Source organism: Neurospora crassa, linkage group I (assembly GCF_000182925.2).
Source record: "Neurospora crassa OR74A linkage group I, whole genome shotgun sequence".
Taxonomy (NCBI): domain Eukaryota; kingdom Fungi; phylum Ascomycota; class Sordariomycetes; order Sordariales; family Sordariaceae; genus Neurospora; species Neurospora crassa.
The window spans coordinates 1,364,801-1,381,517 of record NC_026501.1 but is presented as its reverse complement, the minus strand read 5'-3'; the positions used below and the strand labels follow the sequence as shown (position 1 = coordinate 1,381,517).

At 51.5% G+C, this 16,717-nt stretch overlaps 3 protein-coding genes and 1 non-coding gene across 4 annotated transcripts; 2 read left to right on the top strand and 2 right to left on the bottom strand.

The window, feature by feature from the left end:
• Positions 1-4,704: 4,704 nt before the first annotated feature.
• NCU15012 lies at positions 4,705-4,776 on the bottom strand. The gene has a single exon. It is a non-coding gene; the product is annotated as a tRNA-Met (tRNA).
• Positions 4,777-5,371: 595 nt separating this feature from the next.
• Positions 5,372-7,815, bottom strand: NCU02087 (hypothetical protein). The gene has a single exon (XM_958674.2). The coding sequence runs from the start codon at positions 7,720-7,722 to the stop codon at positions 5,788-5,790; it is 1,935 nt and encodes a 644-aa protein (XP_963767.1). The 5' UTR covers positions 7,723-7,815; the 3' UTR covers positions 5,372-5,787.
• A 2,702-nt stretch (positions 7,816-10,517) lies between these two features.
• On the top strand, positions 10,518-11,968 carry NCU02088 (hypothetical protein; the record flags this gene model as incomplete). Its single annotated transcript, XM_958675.1, has 2 exons — positions 10,518-10,790; positions 10,847-11,968. 2 exons carry the CDS (start codon positions 10,518-10,520, stop codon positions 11,966-11,968), a joined length of 1,395 nt encoding a protein of 464 aa, XP_963768.1.
• Positions 11,969-12,795: 827 nt separating this feature from the next.
• NCU02089 (hypothetical protein) lies at positions 12,796-15,848 on the top strand. The gene is made up of 3 exons (XM_958676.2): positions 12,796-13,974; positions 14,041-14,939; positions 15,006-15,848. The coding sequence occupies exons 1-3, from the start codon at positions 13,195-13,197 to the stop codon at positions 15,577-15,579; spliced, it is 2,253 nt and encodes a 750-aa protein (XP_963769.1). The 5' UTR covers positions 12,796-13,194; the 3' UTR covers positions 15,580-15,848.
• The last annotated feature ends 869 nt before the right edge of the window (positions 15,849-16,717 follow it).

The following is a 16,717-nucleotide window of genomic DNA, read 5'->3' as shown; positions in this document are numbered from 1 at the left end:
ATTGGCGTCTGGCGCAATAACAAATAAGAGTAGCTACCAAGCTGTCGGGATTTGATATCTGATATTTGGGACGCTTGCACTTGTTTGTCTCAAATTCCCCTCAAACCGGCTACATCATTTCCGTGAACTTTGCCTCTTCCTTGTACCCCGTGTCCACAAGATAATATGCAAATGCAAGGAAATGTTTTTGAGGGAATGCCGAGGAGAGGCAGAGACTGTGACATGGCATGATTTTGCTGTGGCTAAGTGCTTCGGCGGCTAATCGACGAAGCGTTCGTCGCGGCACTTTCCTTCAGCCACCCCGAGGAAGAGGTTTGGGTAATGGGATTTTGTCTGCTTGTACACCCGAGACATTTTTCGTCGTAAATGGACTCCAATGAACCCTAGTTCTAGTAGGTGGGGAAGATGTGAATCCGGGGTATGTCATTGAAGGCGGGGGCAAAGAAGAAAAGAGCAGCTTATCTTGTTCCTGGCACCCACCGAGCCACTGGAAGCTCAATGGAGTATGGGATAGGTTCACTTTGAAGATCCGGTCTCCTTGCCACCCCTGTCATCATCTCGGTTATGGAGAGCATCGGCACGTCGGCACTGAAGACCTGTGTTCGCCTCTTGGTGTACATGCGGTTCCGATGTGAGGAAAGTTGCTCTGTCAAGCCCGTATGGAAACTGCAGCTTGCATGCAGCCATCTGAAAAAGGACCTCAAAACAACCATGAGGCAACAAAGAGAAGAATAGCAGAAGACGGTGAGAATGAACATCTGGCTTTGATGTCCAATACGGGTCCCTGTAAGGAAAAGCAAGGGAGGTCATGGGGGGGTATGAGAAATTGTGGGTCAATGAGGCCAATGAAAAATGTCCTTCCGAATTCGAACATGCACATTGGACGAATGTCATTCGTGGTCAGACCGATGGGCGACCTATGTGGCTTCCAAGAAGATTGTCTCTGAGCCACGCTTCCAGCTAAGAGTCTGATCGACCGCCATGTAAGAGTCCGTCTTCAGCCCATCCTGCTAGCACACGATTCTCACGGTGTGCTGCATGAATCGAGATTTCGTGAAGCGCTTAGCGCGGCACTTTTCGACGTTCATTGGCAGGAGGTTATAATGGCTGTCGTGATGCGAGATCGGTGAAACGTATATCTGGCCGTGATAAGTTTAAGGTTCTGTTGTACCTCTGTTCACACAATCGAAGGGTCAACCAGACACTTTACTATTCGGTACGGACTTGGATCCAGGAGGTGTCATCCGGTTAAGGAACAGACGCAATCTCATGAACATTGTCTTCTTGACGAAACCGGAAGCCTATGCCTGGCGAGATAAATTCCAAATAGCGGGCAAATTTGCCGGCTAGCCGGCGCCATGATCGAACGGTGAGGAGACCAGAAGAACATCAAGGAAGTTTAGTCGGCGACTTGAGCCGTTCTGTCGGGCCCGTACCCATTCGCTCCTAGGAGAGTCGAGATTCAGGCTAACTGTTTTCATAACCGACCAAGAACATGGTTGGCGAGGTGTGCAATGTCGGTCTGTGTTATTCTTTCTAGACGAACCTATTGCGCTAGGGATGTCTTTCACCTCTGCTATTCAGTGATGGTTTGCTGCAGACGACTAGCAGCTGGGCCGAATGAGAGGAGAGAGAGTCGGCGATCTTGACGCCATCTGGTTAGGCGGAACGGCATGTTAAGCCCAGCCGCGCTGGCGCTTAATTCGGAGCTAGCTGACATGCCTGAGCGTACGGTCACCGTGGGAGTAAGGGGAAGAGGCCAGGATTCGGGACCATCGATCCGGCATGTTTGGGTTGGAAAAACGGCCGCATGAATAGCAACGCCCCTTTGCATACTGCTTGTAGCTGTGTTCGGAATGAGGTGCTAGTGAGCAAGTGTCCAGAGGTAGGTAGAGGTAGTGATATCAGGGTATGTATTGGTAGGATTTGGCGAGGTTGCAGATCTCACTGGCTCGAGTAATCTGATGTCGGATAGCTGCAAGCCTATGATTTGCGAGATCAGATCGTGAAGAGGGCAAATCTGTGGAGGGAAGAAGTCGCACGCTCTCAGCTGTGAAAAAAGATTGGGGTCAGCAGGGATGCAACTGAAGGGGTTTGGTGTGTTGCGTGTATGCGATACAATGCTAGTGGGCGGTGTTACGGGCCGCGTTACCTCGAAATGAATATGCATGTAGCGAGACTGCATCCTTGTTGACGTCGTCGCTTGTCGGTGTCAGGCATTGTTTACACCCTCTCCGCTCAACACCACCGATATCAGGGCTGGAAGAATCAAGATATCGCCAAAGCATCGTCGGAAGTGTCTTACGTTCGTTAGCAACGCTGTAATCTAGACACGAGACCGAGCTTGAATGGAATGACGGTGAGGAGCTGCAGAATCTTGTTAGATGACTTTAATCTTGACGTGCTGGGGCAGGTAGGGTGTTGGCTCAAACACACAGCCTATTTGCAGCAAGTCGCCGAAAAATGATGCCAAGCCTAGTCGGTATGTCTGAAGATTCAAAGCGGTCGGCGACGGGGCTCGATCTACCCAAGTGGTGGTGTGGTGACTGCCCGGTAGAGTGTCACCTTCATGGCGGTTGGTTGGCCGTCTGACGGTGAAAAGGTCAAGGTAGGTGGGAGATAAGGGCTGCGTGGGCTGTTTGGCTGCCACGTCAAGACTCACGGCAGCGCCGACAGGACTGCCATGGATCGGGAAAATTGAATTGTTTGTGGGAGCAAAGAAGAGATTTCTCTGGCTGTTTATGGGTGCCACTGTCGCACCTTCCCCATTGACGTGCACCTCAGAATATTCACGACGGCTTATGCCTTCCATCTTCATTCCAGCGTGCCTTCCATTCTATGCTGCTATCTAGAGGTAGAAGTAGCTGTGCCCCGTTTCCCTTGGACAGGGAGCACGGCAGGTACCTCTGATCATCTGAAGGCGGCCAATGGCTGAGCCTTACTTTCAGTTACTGTGATCAGTTTGGCTCTCAGCTTCCAATGGCTCGAGGCTTTTCCTTCCTAGTCAGTCTTTGCCCTCGTTCCCTTTCTTCTCCCTATACAATTTGGACACAAGGATGTTGCAAACGTTGCTGATAATATCTGTAGCAAAGTCCCTAGAACCTGAGCCTGTCAAATTTCATGGGCCAAAGGCATGCCCAGATACCCATGAGACCATCAATCTGTCCACGTTACTAGGCTATCAGCAAACCTCATTGGATATGAGACGGGCTCTCTGTCTGATGTGGGGCTCCAGACCGTGCTTGACGACGAGCATTACAGGTTTGTCCATGCCGTCTCTGGCGCTCGTGACGACCCCGGAAACGGTTCGAGCCTTGGAGATTACACAAGAGGGGCGGCACTCGACCATAGCAGGTTGTTGCAGTTTCGCTGATCAGTCCTCTCTCCTCTGCATCGTACACAGTACACACCCTCTCAATACACCGACCAACCACATGTCTGGGGGTCGAGTAGTTCCCCCAGCAGGCATGGGGCGGGGGTCAAGCAAGGCCTCATGCCTTCGTGGTGTGGTCATACTCTGTTTTCTCGTGCATCCTCCTATCAAACCGTCCAGGTGCATGTGAGCATACACATCCACACGCACATCCGTCAGCTGTTTACCCTCGGACGACGACAGGTCACTGGCCGATTATCCTTTGCTCCGATGTAACATGATATCAGGAGTACAGACACATATCGGCGATCCAGAAATGGCAGCCGTGTCGTGGCCCGCAAAGGCTTGACACGGCTTTTGCAGTTTTGATCCTTACACCACCACCTATCCCGGAGTGCGGAGACACTGTTCTCCATTCCAAACATATGCTGTCCTTGCAACAGCACAAACATAGCGACCGGACCACTCCGTGGGAAACAGAGGCCTTTTGGGTCATGATGGGTTTCTTTTGAGGTTTCTTTCACAAGCGCATCTCTCGCCAGTATCCGGCCAAAGTAGAACCAACTCGAGATGTCCCGCAGAATCCCCTACCGAGCCATAATCGGAAGACCCTACGTAGGACCGTAGGACCGTGCCAAAGCAGGAGGCATGCTTGAGTACACTAACCCGGAATGTTGTTTGACGGCAACAGCAATAAGGCTAACGCGATCAGAAGCATCTTGAACGTAGCTACAAGCGGGGAGAAATCGCTCATCACCAACATCACAGTCTAGAATCCAAACTGTTGTCGAGCTCGACCCATTGTGCTTTTTCCTGCAGCAGCCGAAACATTTAATTCCGCTTACATCCCTTTTCCTACTCGGCCTGCGCCTACCGTGTTAGAAATGAGACAGGGGGATATTTTCTTCCTTTGCAATAGCGCAGCCACAGGGCTGATATCGGAAGCTGATACTCCTTTCTCGTTTTTCTTTTCTGCACCCTTCCCCGCTGTTTCCAGAATATTCTTCGCACGAAAAATTACAAATCATTTTCCCGGTGGCAGCCGAATGGAGATTGCTATCTGCTCATGCCTAGTAATGTTTCACCATCAGCCAACTGACGCCTGTCCACGAAAAAATCAGTGACTGATCACCAAAGGTTTGCTCGGCTGGCTGGAATTCCGACCTCCGAATAAACTGACTAACAATTGACTTGTGCACAAAAAGACTCACAATGGGACGATTAGGTCATGAACAACATAAAATAGGGGAGTTGAAGCACACGCACAAAAATTCTGAAGCCGGTGATTCCAAGTAAGAAAAAAAAAGTTACAAAAAAACTCGTAAATATTTTAGCTGCAACTCGTTTCGATCGAGTGACCTCCGGGTTATGAGCCCGGCGCGCTTCCGCTGCGCCATGCAGCTGAATTATGATTGGATGCAGAACTAGTGTTGCTAAAGACCCTATATTGCCACCACTGCAGACATAAGTGTTTCGCTCTTCCCTCGCCCCTTTCAGCATATCAAGTTGCATCGATTCCCAACAAAGAATATCGACCATACTGCGTAGCTCCTAGGGTAGAACTTTTATGACAATCCCGTTATTTTCACTGAAGGAAGCTGTGCACGGCGATATGTCCTCATCGCACAAGTTGTTGAGCTTGCAGTGCTGTTGTAATGGCTCGTGCACCTGGAATATAGCTGGTAACGGTACACACTTCGCCTGTTGAACAGAAGAACAGGTGGTGGTGGTGGTGGTTGGACACTCGTCCATAGCTTCGTCACCAAAACAGAGATCTTGTGCGAAGCAATCAGAGCAGTGAGGATTTGGTATAGGAATGCTTGTCAACGTCTTCTGATGCAAAAAGCATAATATCGTAGTTCTCGGCAAGTTTATTTATTTATTTTTTTTTTTTGGTCAAAATTGTTCGCTTGAAAGTATCCCGACTTTACCACCAAGCGCACGGATCAAGCGCCGTTGATACTGTGTAACGATGGCTTCACTCTTTAGTTTTTCTTGTTTTTAATTGGGAGAGGGAAAAGAGGTTTGGATGATGGCTTAAAGAAGAGAATAGATATCTAGGTAATCTCAGACAAAGATAGGATGGTGTTCACTGTAGTGTATGATTGTCCGCACCATTGATTACGCATTGTGCCAAGTATCTAGAATTGAAAGTAGGTAGTGAGAGATAGAAACATTACAATCTGGCCACTGCACGAGACCCACCGATATCATTCTTTCTTGTGTCCTTAGATTTTCAACCACTAGTCACAAGCAAGTGGTACACAAAGAACTCCGTTAACATGGTTAGACAGGAGAAGAAAAAAGAAAGACGAAAAAAAGATAGGGAACGTGATCCCAACTGCCTCCACTACACAAGGTAAACCAACAATTATCAAAAGAAATCCCGAGAAACTGAGTCAAAATTACCCAACTCACAAACCCCCCTTCTCATTATCCGGATTCCCACTCGGCACCGCCACAAGACTCGTCGCCACAGCCGTCACCACCTCCGTCGCCGACGGGAATGGCCAGCCCTCCGTGGTAGTGTAAGTTACGGTTTCCAGGAGACTTACTGTTCTGTCTCCCTTACCGACTTCACCACCGCCAGCAGCACCACTTCCGGAACCTCCAGAGCCTGGGGCGGCGGCAGGGGCGGAGGCACTCGGTGCAGCAGTAGCAAACCCAGTAGTAGACCCAGAAGAAGTCCAAGACCACGTGAAACCAGGGAAGGTAGTAGTCCAACTCCAGGAAGAACCACCACCACCACCACTTCCTCCCGCTCCGGCGCCGGTATTTGAAGGAGCGCTGGCAGTGACTGGGCTAGCAGTTACCGTTACAAAAATGATACTTGGAGGAGCTGGGGCTTGAGGAGCTTGAGCGGCAGTTACTGTCGTTGTTCCTGGTCCTGATCCCGAGCCACCACCACCGCTGCCGCCACTGCCAAGAGTAATAGTAACAGTGCTGGCAACCGCCGTCTGAGCTGGCAAGTTGGCTGCATTATTGGAGTTGGTGACAGTGACAATGACCGGAGTGGTAGGTGGAGCGGTGGGAAGGATGACGGGGGCAGTCACTGTTGTGACAATAATAGGTGCTAGGGAGCCACCACCTGCGATGGAGTTGGCAGGAGAGCCATCATTGGAGCCATTACCACTGGTAGCTGCTTGGCCTCCCGCGGCGGCTGAGGAAGGGGCAGGGACAATGTCGATTACTACAACTGTTGGAGCTGCTTGTGCTTGTGCTGTTGCGATGGAGGGGGCGATGGCAGTTGCAGAGTTATCGGGAAACCCCGAGATGCCAGAGAACGCGGAAAAGCCAGCTGGCTGGGAGACCAAGGCGTCGATGATCACGGTGGTGGTGCTGGCGAAGGATTGGGAATTGGCGATGGTGATGAAATTGGTGGCGGCTGCGGATGTGGGAGCGGGGACGGAAACTGGGTCGCCGGCTGCTTGGGTGATGCTCACGACAATGACGCCGGGGGCGCCGTTGGCGGCTGGGGGGTCTGCGGTGATGAGGACTGTCTGGGTCGTGGTTGGGGAGACGGCACCGCCTACACCGGGAGTGACGATGACTGGGCCGGCGGCGGAGTTGCTTGTTGCTGAGGGAGGCACGACAACGGCGCTGGCAGAGCTAATGCCTGGAATTGGGGATGTGATTGAGGGCACCACGACAGCGACGCTGCTTGAGGAAACTGGTGGGGCTACTGGTGTTGCTGAGGGAATGACTGCTGGGATGGAAGGTGCTGCTGAGGTGACCAAAGGGGCTGTGAGAGTTGCGTTGGAGGGTGCAGGTAGGGGAGCAATGCTCGTGGAGTTGGGAAAAACACCTGCGGCAGAGGAGTTGCCTCCTGCTATAGGACCGCCGGTTCCAGTGACGATGGGACCCGTGGGCGTTGGTACCAGAGGCGATACTGGGGGTTCGGTACCCGGAGGAGCTGGGGGAGCGGACACTGGAGGAGGGGATGCCGGTGGAGCGGATGTCGGGGGCGCAGATGCTGGCGGTTCAGATGCTGGGGGTGCAGATGCTGGGGGTGCGGATGCTGAAGGGGCGGATGCCGGAGGAGCTGTCGCTGGAGGGCCCGCCGCTGAATCTGTGTCCGCGCGGACGTCGGCTGGCGCACGATTGATGGGATAAGTGAACCGATGTTTGATGTGCTCCTCTTGGTCATTGACCTCTTGGTTATTGAATAAATTCCATCGTTTGACGAACCCACGAAGCCCCTCAGAGAAATGATTGCCACTCTGTATTTGCCCCTGAGTAGACAATTGTGGAATAGCTTGCTTGTTGTGTGGAGATCGTCTATGAGCTGGTGCAGCTACGACAGACGTGCTTGCTACAAGCAAAGCAACAGCTAACGTTGGTAGCTGCATGGTGCCTGTTTACTTGCTGACGCCTGGGCGTTGCTGGTCGAGAGATGATTCAGGTTCTTTTGTAAATGAGCGTGGTGTTTTTGTTGTGTGAGGACTGCTTGACAACCTATATTAAGACAAGATTTGTTCAGCGCATGATATATAGACAGGCAGAAGTATGGGGAAGATTTTTTATAATTGCCACTTGGACTTCGTCCATCGCCATCAGGGGCCCTGTTGTCAGTAAGGCCTTGTTTCCTCTCCTGTTCGGCCGTTCCGAAGCGTACAAGCTTCAACCGCATCAAAATGCCAGTATTGGGAAGGGATACCTCGGACATGGCGTCATACAGATCTGCTACCATCGGGAGTCAGCATGAGTGATGCTACTCTTTGCATAGGCATCGAGATGAGTGATTTTCAGAGAAAACCCCAAAGTACTACCATCAGAAGAGGCTGATTTTCATAGTGGTCAAGTGCAGCCAACTCTTTGAGCCTATGGTATGGGCAGAAAGATCCGTACATGTGTACAAGTAAATTCCCAAACCTGTTCGTGCCACTGCCGCGAGTTGGCAGGTATGACTGTGAGATGAGGACAATGTCAGGAACCGTGAGTGTCGAGTCCTGTGACACTTTCACAATGTCGGCCCTCGATCTGTTTTAAGAAGCTTCGACCATGGTTCGCCTGGTATCTTCACAGCATCGCAAGAATCATCAACGACCACGAACCGAAGCTGAAGTTTTGCATGGAGTGTCTCAGTATAAACTCCGAAGTTGACTTGTAATGAGACCAAACAGGAAGCCGACACACCCCCTTATTTTGTGAACTTGGTTCGGGGCACACCAGAATAAGGTGACGTGTCGAAGTGAGACCAAGAATGAGCTTTTGTGCTCGTAGAATGAGACCGGCTTGACCGTCCGAGGTCATCTCAGGGAGGGGCATCTTACACGACTGAACACTGGGAAATCCATGTGGATGACGAACCGTGAAGGTAAGTGGTGGCCGTTTGGTTACAATGTGGTCTCAGTGGTTCGTAAGATGGTCGATATTCGCCCAACTTGACAATAACCCAAAGACAAACGTTTCCTACAGAGAATTTGATGTCCAATTCGTGGATGTTTCTGGCCTGTGTGATCTGAATAAGCCGGGTAACGATACGTTTCGTATTGCTGGGAGAATGACCAGGAATGGAGTTCTTACCATGGGCTTTTCAAGCATACCCCAACCGACCGACGGGCTGGGTCAATGCTGCGCTATCATGTAGCAACCACTTGACAGCCTTCCTAGATGGTTTTGTGTGGCTTATCTCTCGGAGGCGGTTAACTGCCCCCGAATGCAACAAGAAATAACTTTCTGTATTCCGATTCCTCATGACCCAACTTGCAAGCAATGGCTCGTTAAGCCTTCCCTATCTCTTCGACATTATCAAGCGACCAAGCGAAGTCCTAGTGATGGTATATTAGTGCTTTTCTATGAAACCCTAGGGAGAAGGAGACCGATTAATAACAATCGCATTAGTTAGCCACTCCAGCCCCAAGTGGAAAGCATTGGCGTACTTTGGGATATGCTGGCACAGGGACGCGTCGCCCGTCAAGGTGTGACAAGGTCAGCATCACCCATATGGGGATGTCACATTGCCATCCTTGCTCAAACCGCAACAGCTACAGTAGCCGGTGAATGGTTCGCCACTTGACCTGTGGGTAGTTGGCTGTAGGTAGAGATGGGAAAGATTCAGAGCCGTATGTTGTGGAGAGACAGCAAATTGGCCAAATAGCAAAGTGATCACTTGAAGCACATGCTGCGTTTGGAAGCCTTGAGTGTCCATACTCATGCGAAGATGCAGCGACAATTCCGTCTGTCTTGAGGGTTCGGTTTTTTCTGAAGCTTGCTATCCATTCAGACAATAATGGCTCATTGAGTTTTGAGACAACCGGGAGAAAAGCATATTTGATGCTTGTAGTTGCATGAAGTGAGAGGCGTTTTATGTGGCTGAGTGCGCTGTACTGAAATCGTCCGATATCTTTACAGTCGTGGTGCTCTCCTAGTCTTGGTGACCAATCTCGCCGTTGAAGCGTCAATTGACTCAATTCGTCTGATAGTGGTAATCTTGGGACGAAATAATGTTGTGCCGGCAATTGAATTGCACGCGGTTGGTGTTTGGTTCTAAGGGGTGGTGAGAGGTCAGTTTACCGTGCTTTGGATACCATCTGGTGATGTTGATGTCGTTGTTCTCAGAGTGCTCCTGCTCTGTTGGAAAGCTCATTCCTATGGCCACGCCTGACAACTGTTAGCTTCGCCTCGAAAACAGATTGCTCATCGAAACATGGAAGTTATGCCAAAGACAAGTTTGTCATGAAACGACAACAACATGAAGCAATTGCAAACACCGACATAGCTCACTGTTTGGAATGGCGTCAGTAGTCGTTGGGTTGTTGCACTATTCCCATATTTCTCACCTATCCCATGTTAGTTCAGTCCCATATCTACCCAGGTTAGGAACGGAAGGACCAGATGAGAGCCCACCGCTGGTCCATCTTGTCCGTGTCAACGGGGTAGTGTTGGTGAATGTAAATACCTGAAGGTTCCTTCTCGCCAAACCATTCACTTGCTTGTTTAGTTTTGACCTCAACAGGTCTATATAAACCGCAAGATATCTGGGCTTCCCGTCTCTTACCCTCTTCCTCTTCCCTCACCACCACCGATTACTCATACCAATCACTTAAGTCTTAGTTTTGGTTGATTCCGGTCCTTTCTACATCAGTTTTGGTGATATTTTAGACCCAATATCACATAGACACTTACCTTAGTTAACGTCAAGATGCCTTCAACAAAAACGGTCAACGTCTCTGAGAGCACATCTGGGGACTCCAATAAAACTACAAGCCCAAGCGAAATCGTGCCTTCGACGGACACGACGGACAGAGCATCCGACCCATCACTGATCGGTCCTGTCGTCAGCCTGTCTACGTCCTCAACTGAGGATACACCGGAGGACTCGACTATCACCACATATATCAGCCCTGTCATGCCACCAGTGGACGCAGCAAATGTTCCTCTGCCAGAGGACGAATGCGATGAGGATATGCTTGAAGTCAGTTCCCTTTGCAGCGTAGTTTTGTCACCTTTAATACTGACACCTTCTCTCAGGTTACGCCTCCTGCCGACCATGCGGCAACCATCCCAAAAAGTGACAATGTCGAGCTTGCAGACCATGAACCGGCAGGCCTGAACACCACCGATCAGGACCAAGATGACTCTCAACCAGAGGATGTCGGCCCGCCCGACACAAGTTTTGCATCGTTTCCCTCAGCTCTCACCCTACCCAAAACACCGGAAAGACAAGCCGAGTCTTTGGCAGATAGCGGAGATCACCGTGGCTCCACGACATCGTCCTTTTCGTCGATCGAGAGTTGTCCAAAGACACCAACTAGGGAAGGTTCATCGACCTACCCTTTCGTTGTCGAAGACGAGACCAAGAGTCTCTCACTGGACAGCCTTGATTTGATGTCCTCGAATTGGATGGAGAACATTGCCAACTTCCTCGAGAAAATCGAACATATTGAGCCCGACACAGAAGAGGTCTTGGAGCCCAGTATCGTCGCATTTGTTGAAGGAGAGGAGTATGATGGACCGACCATCGCTCTCCCAGACACCCCCGAGTACCATCCTTACTCGAACAACTTCCAAGTTCGCCTCTCCAGATACGGTGGCTTTGGAACCTTTGCCACTCGTGACTTGAAGATGGGCGAGGTCATTCTGAATGAGAAACCTCTCCTAAGGACGCCTCGCGACAGTTTTTATACCGAATTTCTCAAGCTGCCCGAAGAAGACCAGGCTAAGTTTATGCAGTTGTATACGCCCCCTGGCGAGTACACGAGTCACGACGGAAGCGACTATAACCACATCAGGGGGATCCTGAAGGCAAACTCCTTTGCCATCAACCCTTACAGCAGCGACATAATAAGCGTGTACAACGTTACATCAAGGCTGAATCATGCTTGCCGGTCGGTGGCCAACGTTCTCTTCGATTTTGATTTTCAGGATCCGGAATGCATCACATTGACTGTCAGCAAGCCTGTGAAAGCCGGCTCAGAGCTGTTCATCAGCTATGGTGGAAGCCCATTGTCACTCTATGAGCGATACGGGTTCCGATGCTGTTGCGGAGGGTGCGAGGGCGTGACGGATCAAGACATCGCCATCATGAAGAAAGCCAAAGATATCGAGAAGTACCTCTGGAGTGGTGGTCTTGGAGGAGGTTCAATACCCTAACCCTTGCATTTTATGGTCGATGTTCTCCATGATCATATCATATGTTGGCGGTTGACGATGATTTGCAATATGGTGGTTACACAGCGTCGATTGACAGGAGGTGCCGCATTCTTTGATCAGGGGAGGATCTGAAGTATATTTTGGGCATTGTTACACAAGAACCATCTTTATCTGGGAATCAATCAGCAACGGTATACTTAAGACAAGGTGTCGAGGCATTGGGCTAGACTAGCTTGTAGTTCAACTATCAGCGCATAAGGTGCCTTACATAGAACGCAGTCTTTTTTCAATTCACAAGTCCGTGGTGTTTTGCTGTCGTGAATCAATGCCTACCGTGATGAAATATTGATTGCTCGCGATGGGGCTCCATTCACAGCGTTGGGCGCTCACTTGGTAAATGATATTGAATTCTGCGTAGCGAGCTAACCTCGAAAATTCTCGAAGTTGGCGTGATGTGAATGGTGCCCGTTCCGTGACAGAGAGAAGTGGAAGTGGTTGAATTAGCAGTCAGATGTCAAACCGAAAAGAAGGGAAGCCCGGCACATGATCGCCTGGTGGTGTGGGGCGCCGTCATCTCCAGGGCATGTAGGGCTGGCTGCCGCTGTCGCCGTTTTTCTGGGGGTGCACGAGCCCCCAAAAACATCAGGCCAGGGGTCAGGGCATTGAAGGTTCCACGACCACGATCCCCGGCTTGGATTGGGCACTTACTACGGACCAGGTACCGTGGTCCAATTGGCGCTGTGTCGGCCGCCGATCAATGCGATAAGCTCGCTCACCGCACTCGTTACGGCGCCGAGTCACTCCATCACCACCACTCGCGTCTTTCTTTGCGGTTTAGCCTTGTCTCTTCCCCTCCTTCCCCTCTTTAACAGAGAAAAGTTGCGAAAAAAGAAAAAAAAAATATTCACAGACGTGGACGCGCGAGAATTGTACGGCCACTTGGTTCTTTTTACCGCGGCTGTTTCTTGAGAGAACACGCAAGACACCAAAGGAACCAAGTGTCGACGGTATGAATGCATCGACACGTCTGTCCCCACGAGCCAACGCATAAACCACCATCTTCAACTACCTCCACTTAATCGAGGTCTCGATCAGGCACTGCAGGTCCGTTGGGCACCACAACCTCGAGCTGGGGCAGGACTCAGGCATGAAACGATCACCACCCCCGAAGACCAATACACGAGTATCACGACAACCACTATCAGTCTACTAGACCCGTAGTTCTAATGGGCGTATTCGGTTTCTTCTCCAAACCCAAAGAAAACGCCCTCGATGCCCATCTAAGCGAGTACAACCGCCAACAACGGCCCAGACCCACCCCTCATCAACAGCGCGAATCCCGCCGCCGACTTGGAGGGACGAGCAGCGGTGGTGTCCCAACATGGAGCAATCCATCCTCTCGGCCCCCTTCCCGTAGCGCCTCCCGGCTCGGTCGTCCCCGCAAGGCCGGTCATGCCCACAACAACAGCAACGGCAGCAACAAGGGCCCGTCCACCGCATCGATAGCCGCTGCGCTAGCTGCCCAGCAACCGGGCCCACTGCCAAATTTCTTTTCCTTCGAACAGGGTTCCGAGAGCGCACAAGGACGGTACCAGAATGAGTCGACACCTTTGCTTGGGAGGTTTCGGGCCATGCCTGGGGGCCCTGGAAGGAGGCGGGAGTCGGACGATCAGACGGGACTGTTGTCGGCTGGGTGGAGGGGGAGTGTGCATGTGGGCTATGGCGCCTTGATGGCTGCTGCCACGGCGGAAGATGGGGAATACCACGACAACAGCAGCGAGGATGAAGACGACAGCGAGGGTGATGGGATGTTGGAATACGGGTTCTTCGGCGCGGGCACGCTATACGGAACGACATTAACGAGGAGGGTCATGATGAAGAAGCTGAATAAGGCTCGCAGGAGGTTTTATTACACCTGGGTACAACCGAAGGCTTCTGAGATCAGGAGAGTGGTAGAGCATTGGTGGAGCCGATGGTTTGTCCTGGTAGTATTACCGGCCGTTCTGGTACGTTCGGAGAGTACAAATCGCTCCGGGATCAGGTTTGGCGAAGTGCTGACAAACGACGTATAGGCCGTTGCGTGGTGCGCTATACCATTTCCCCAATACCCAATACCGGGCGACGACGACGATGATGATCGCGATCCGACAACATCACCATTAGTACCGGGTGAACAACCAGGGCGGAAAACTCCTGGGCACGGAGCGGCGCGGGTGCAGGTCAACTTCTGGTTCTTCCTCTTCGTCTACTACAGTTTTTACAACCTGACGGCCCTAATATGGATCACCAAGGTCTTCAACCTGTACAGTCTTAACTGGTGGCCCCAGTCTCTTGGGTTCCCCCTAACCGTCTTCACGATTGGAGTCATATCACTAGTGGCACCTATACCGCTCTACCTGATTCCCGAACTGCGGTGGCTGATTGTCCACAACACAGCATGGATCAGCTGGACCTTCGTCATCATGGCCATGCCTGTCACTATCGCTTTCTGCATCCTTATGACCAATGAGCGTCACCTCAAGCTGCGCCATTCTCTTTCCGAAACCCAGCGCATCTTCACATCATCGTGGTGGGCCGGCGAGTCCGGAAATAACAGCCGTCGTGAATCGATGCGGCGGGCCGGACTGATAGGCGCATTCGATACCGGGGGCGCAGAGCTTGGGTTCGAGGAGGGCCTCAACCGGCGTCCTTCGGTGCCCGTTAGCATAAGGCGCAGGTGGCTCCCGGCGAGCTTTGTCCGCTTCGTGTGGTTCTGCCTAGCCTTATCAATCGGCCTTCTTGCCTATGTGATAGGAGAGGCGTATGCCGAGATTTACCTGCGTACGCTCCCGCATAACAACTTGGAGACTATCGTCTATGTCTATGGATGGGTGTCGACGGTGTATCTTCTCGACGGGCTGACAGGCTGGATCTTGGGTGGCAACGAAGGCGAGAGAGTTGGTAGCTATCCGTTAAGCTTCATCTTTAAGCTGTCAGTAGTCGTCTCCTATTCCTGATTTTAGGCTAACCCTCGCTGACCTTCCAACTCTTCACACAGCTACTTCATGCTAACTTACCAAACCTACGTCCGCGCCCTATACGCCCGCCTCCGCTCTCCGCAACAATTCGTGATGCTTCAAGTCCTCTCCTCCACCACCTTGATCATCGTCACACCCATCCTCATGTCGCGCCCCGTCCATTGGTTCATGACCATCACAAACCTCAACGGCCAATCCTACGGCTCCTACCAGAAAATCTGCATCCGAAACGTCTTCATCCGCTTCGTCGCCGAGAACGCGTCCATGCTCGCTTTTTTGGGGAGCGTCGTCATTCTGCACTTTGGCCCGAACAAGGACGTGTACCCTTACTTCGCTTTCGACGGCGAGCCGGATGACACCTCGGACTTCGACTTTGATCTAACATTCTATGCCTCCAGTATAACGTGGGCGTGTGAGCTGGCGGCTGGATTCATCGTTTCCGGGCTGATTCGGCTCATCTATGGCGTCAATGTTGTGACGGAGGGAAAGCTTGATTTTGCGGTGTGGCCCGAGTTGCTGCCAACGAGTGTGGCGGTGGTGTTGCATGTGCTGCAAAATATGCTGTTTTCTATTGCTCGGTTGCAGTTTCACTAAGCTCGCTATTTGTTGTTCAATTGGTCGAATCGTTTGATACCCCTTGAAAGATGTTAGGAACGTTAAGGCGGGAGCGGACGACGCGGATATTGTCGAACGTGGTGGGCCTGGGAAAGTTATCGGGCTGGGATGGCATCAGTCGCGCAAGTTTGTGTGTGCTGGGGTACCACTTCGGTCGGTAACACGACGCCGTCTAAGCGATTGTTATTGTGAAGAGTCAACAAGGGGGGGGGGGGGGGGGGGGGGGATGAAGGACATAGAAGAGACGGGCAAGCGGATGGGGGGCCATGACGCGGATGTGGAGAGCTATCCATCAAGAAGCTTTCGGATACCGCTTTTCACATCCTACACTAGCCATCCCCCACAAATTTCGTGCGCACCCACAGCACAGCACAACCACCTCACTCCGCGAGCACAAAAGAAACAAACAAGATGTCGTGTGTTGACGGATAACACAAGTGACGAGAAGGGAGAGAGTGGTGGGGTTCGTCATACGACGTCCTTTTTAGCGAAGAGTGGTGTGGGATACGCGCGGGATTTATATTAATCGGTATAGATGCGGTTTGATTGCGTGCTGCGGCCGTGGTCATCACTGTCACAGTCACAGCATCCGCTGGGTTCATCGCGGAAAGGGGGACCAGGCCCTGGCCCAGACCCAGGACCGTTCCGAGCGGCCATGGAGATGGTGGTCACACCACATCCGTGACACAGGCGACCCGAAGCACGTTATATAACAGCCATTGGATACACCACACACACACACACACACACACACACACACACACACACACACACGAAACGCAACGAAACCAAAACGCACGACACGACATGGCGATACAGGTACCCACGTTACAAGAAGTATGAATGAAAGACACAAATGATTTTCACGAAAGACGTGAACCCACAACGCCGCCACGACAGCATTTTTTTCAAACGGAAAAGCGGTCGTCATTTTGTCCCGGCGCAAAGAACTACAAAACACAAAAGCAGATATGCGCAAGATGGACAACTACACGACCGCTTTGAACTGTACAATACCCGCGATGCTCCTTTCTTGGTAACCCATCCTTGAGGCAAGAAAGTTCAGAGTTAGAGAAAAGAAATAGGAGATACCACTGTAGAGTGAAATAGAGAGGAG